This window comes from Pinus tabuliformis, chromosome 2_1 (genome assembly GCF_031772625.1).
Source record: "Pinus tabuliformis cultivar Carrire ecotype Pingquan chromosome 2_1, CPIR1, whole genome shotgun sequence".
Classification (NCBI taxonomy): Eukaryota; Viridiplantae; Streptophyta; class Pinopsida; order Pinales; family Pinaceae; genus Pinus; species Pinus tabuliformis.
In genome coordinates, this window is record NC_142299.1 from 568,737,176 (window position 1) to 568,740,329 (window position 3,154).

Here is a 3,154-nt window from a genome sequence, read left to right on the forward strand (position 1 = left end):
CCTTTTAACCAAAACCATCCTAATTAATTAGGTACATATTTATTAACAAATTTTAAATTATAACTGACCACTTAAAAACATACAATTCCACAAAGGAAAATACAATTTCTACCATTTAAAAGTTTATACAAAATTACACATTAAACAATGATTTATAAAGAGAGCGTAACCTCAGATACCATCAAAATTACACATTAAACAATGATTTATAAAGAGAGCGTCAACCTCTAGCTAGTGAAACAAACACTACAAAAAAGCGCGGAAGACCAGGAACCCGCGGAAACAAAAGGACAGAATCTTCTTGAATTGAATTCAAGGAACTCGAACAAACTGGTTTTCTCATTTCTGTGTGGCTACAACTTCTCGTCCTTACCAGAACCCATTTTCTTGATTGCACAGAGTAAAAGATTTTAGTGGTGTGCACATACGAGTAAGCAAATAGAGAAAAACCTGTACATGAATGGAGTCCATGGAGCAACAGAAAAGGTCAGGCAGGCTCATATTGGCGGCCATAGACGAGAGCAAGGAAAGCATCAACGCTCTCCAGTGGGCTCTTGACAACCTGTTTACATCGCAGGATAGAATCATTCTCATTCATGCTCAGCGTGTTGCAGTTTCCTCTTTCGCACCAGGAAGCCCAGGTCAGTCTTTTCAAGCATTTTTACTCCGGCTGTAATGGAGATTTGGAGATTGCCATTCACCATAAAATGATGCTAAGGGTTTTAGGTTTATTGACTGGAAGGATTTTAATCTTGTGGCCACAGAAAGCAGATAAGCGTGTTCTGTTGATTCATCCCAGAGCTTGTGATGGCAAATTTTCATCTCGAAGTGTTTTACTCTGTTTTGGGTTTGTTGTAGAGGCCGACTTCTGATTGCAATTTGGCATGACCAGGTTTTGTGGTGCCAGCAGAGGTGCTCAAGCTGTTGGAAAACGATATCAAGGAGTGTACAGAGACGATTTTTGCGAAGGCAATGGATTTGTGTAAATCCAAAAATGTAAGTATACATTTATTGTACATTGGAAATAGAGAAGTTAGTGTGAACTAGATTGGAGGGTTGATTCAAAACTAGTATAGATTATTTGATGTTCAGTTGAATGGTAATACTGGAAGCCTTTTTCCTTTAATCTTTAGATGACGGTATTGAATCCCTTTTAGCCATGCTTTCATTACAGATGGCTTACAAATTGCATTGAAAGAGCAAAGTTGTTTAGAAAGAAATTTTATTGAATTGTAAATTTCAGAATATTTTGGAATTTGATGGTCTAAGTCAATTGTTTGATTTTGCAGACAATTTTTAAAAATATTTTTGAAATCTAAAAATAACTAATAAATGATTACTGAAATGTTCCCAAAATCTACCAGCAAAATAAAAATAACTAATCAAAACTCATTTATGTTTATTGTATAATTGTGTATTGAATCTAGATAGTAGATTGGGCCTGTATAACATAGACATTCACAAAAGCCTATCTAAATCTGGGTTCTAGGGTACCAAGCTGCAGGATGTATCTCTTAAACTCATACAAATAACTGAGGTTCAATTATTGAAATTTAAGACCTGCAAGTTTGAACTTTGCAGATTTGGAGTACACATTAGACTCACTAATAGATAGATTTAGGCTCGTACGTTTCTTAATTGAGTGTTAAAGTCCTTCAATCCATGAGAAAAAAAAAATAATGTTCAGTTAAAATCCAGTGCCCACTTCCTTAGTCACAGTCAGGATGTAATTGGCAAATCAGCATGCCGTGTACTTTTGAACCTTAATCCTTTTTAACTCAAAACCAATACCATCTTAGAGCAAGACACTAGTGCAGATTGGATTTATGGTTAAGTGCCTCTATGATTATTTCAAAACTTAAAGAGACATTGAACATCAAATTTTGTTCTATCAATTAAGGTCTTCGCTCATTTTAGTTAGGATTGCAAACTTAAAGGAAGGTCCTTCTACATATCAGTTCTATTGGGCTAGGTCTAAAGGTGGAAGTCTCACACCATAAAGCGGTTGCCAATTTATATAGGGGCCATTTAAGTTGGAAACTCAGTGTACATGTCCAACCAGGCTTGTGGGCAGGTGTATTGAGATTAAGAATATAGTGGCAGTTCCATTGATTCAATCTCAGATCTCCTAATTGACCTGCCCTGGGTTACAGAAAACAGGTAACAAAAAGGAAAAATAACAAAATTTAATTGAAAGGCCAATTGCCATTACTAGATCGATCATGATATTCATCCTATCATATAAGTTCTGAGATATTAGTACATTGTTGATTTGAAAATATCACAATATCAATTCCAAGATCAAAACATATTCTTGCACTGATCACACCAATTGCAATCTGCAGCTTTTCCGTCTTCTTTATATCTGTAGTTTTAATATGGAAAACCTTACAGATTTTTTTCTTTCAAATGTCCCAGGTGACTCCGGAGATAAAGGCTCACACTGGAGATGCCAGGGAGGTCATATGCGATGCTGCAAAAAAGTACAATCCTGACATGTTGGTGATAGGTAGTCATGGATACGGAGCTTTTAAGAGGTATTGTTGAACGAAATTCCCCCTTATTTGCAGCTCTAAGAAGTGCGTTTTCAAAACAAGCATTGTTACTGATATGCTTGATTTGAAATGATTCATGTCGTTGTTTCAGAAAACTAGCAATTCCCTTCGTTTTGTAATACAACACTTATTTTAAGCAGGGAATATTGGATTCTGCAGGGTGGTTCTCGGCAGTGTGAGCGAATATTGTGTCCACCACGTACAGTGCCCTGTTGTTGTAGTGAAGCCCCAGCATAACAAGGCTCATTGATTTTCATTAGCCTCCTGTCATCAATGTGCTCTGAATCATTTAATGCTGGCTGGCCTTTATGCGCATATTACATCCACAGCGAAAAGTGGTTACCACATGAAAACAGATACCATATATACTACTTTTGGTTGAAATAATATTTCAATACATGGACTAAGGGATTTAAATACTCACTCGTAATATTTGCTGGTAATTTGCATTGTCTTTTTGGAACATTGAAAATATGCTCTGCTTTATGCATGGTTGTATGAAATGATTAAAATATGACATGATTGTCATTAGAAAATTGGAATACACTTCATGGAACATATATTGCCATTGTATTGTGTGATATGATATTTCATTCGAG

At 36.0% G+C, this 3,154-nt stretch overlaps 1 protein-coding gene across 1 annotated transcript; it reads left to right on the forward strand.

The window, feature by feature from the left end:
* Positions 1-250: 250 nt before the first annotated feature.
* LOC149201708 (universal stress protein A-like protein) lies at positions 251-2,906 on the forward strand. The gene is made up of 4 exons (XM_089399800.1): positions 251-641; positions 893-996; positions 2,419-2,537; positions 2,715-2,906. Exons 1-4 carry the CDS (start codon positions 461-463, stop codon positions 2,803-2,805), a joined length of 495 nt encoding a protein of 164 aa, XP_089255926.1. The 5' UTR covers positions 251-460; the 3' UTR covers positions 2,806-2,906.
* The last annotated feature ends 248 nt before the right edge of the window (positions 2,907-3,154 follow it).

Excerpts from the sequence above, each read along its gene's own strand:
- LOC149201708 (XM_089399800.1), top strand. The coding sequence starts at position 461 with ATGGAGTCCATGGAGCAACAGAAAAGGTCAGGCAGGCTCATATTGGCG. Across the intron at positions 642-892 it reads TTTCGCACCAGGAAGCCCAG|GTTTTGTGGTGCCAGCAGAG; the intron begins GTCAGTCTTTTC and ends TGGCATGACCAG. Across the intron at positions 997-2,418 it reads ATTTGTGTAAATCCAAAAAT|GTGACTCCGGAGATAAAGGC; the intron begins GTAAGTATACAT and ends CAAATGTCCCAG.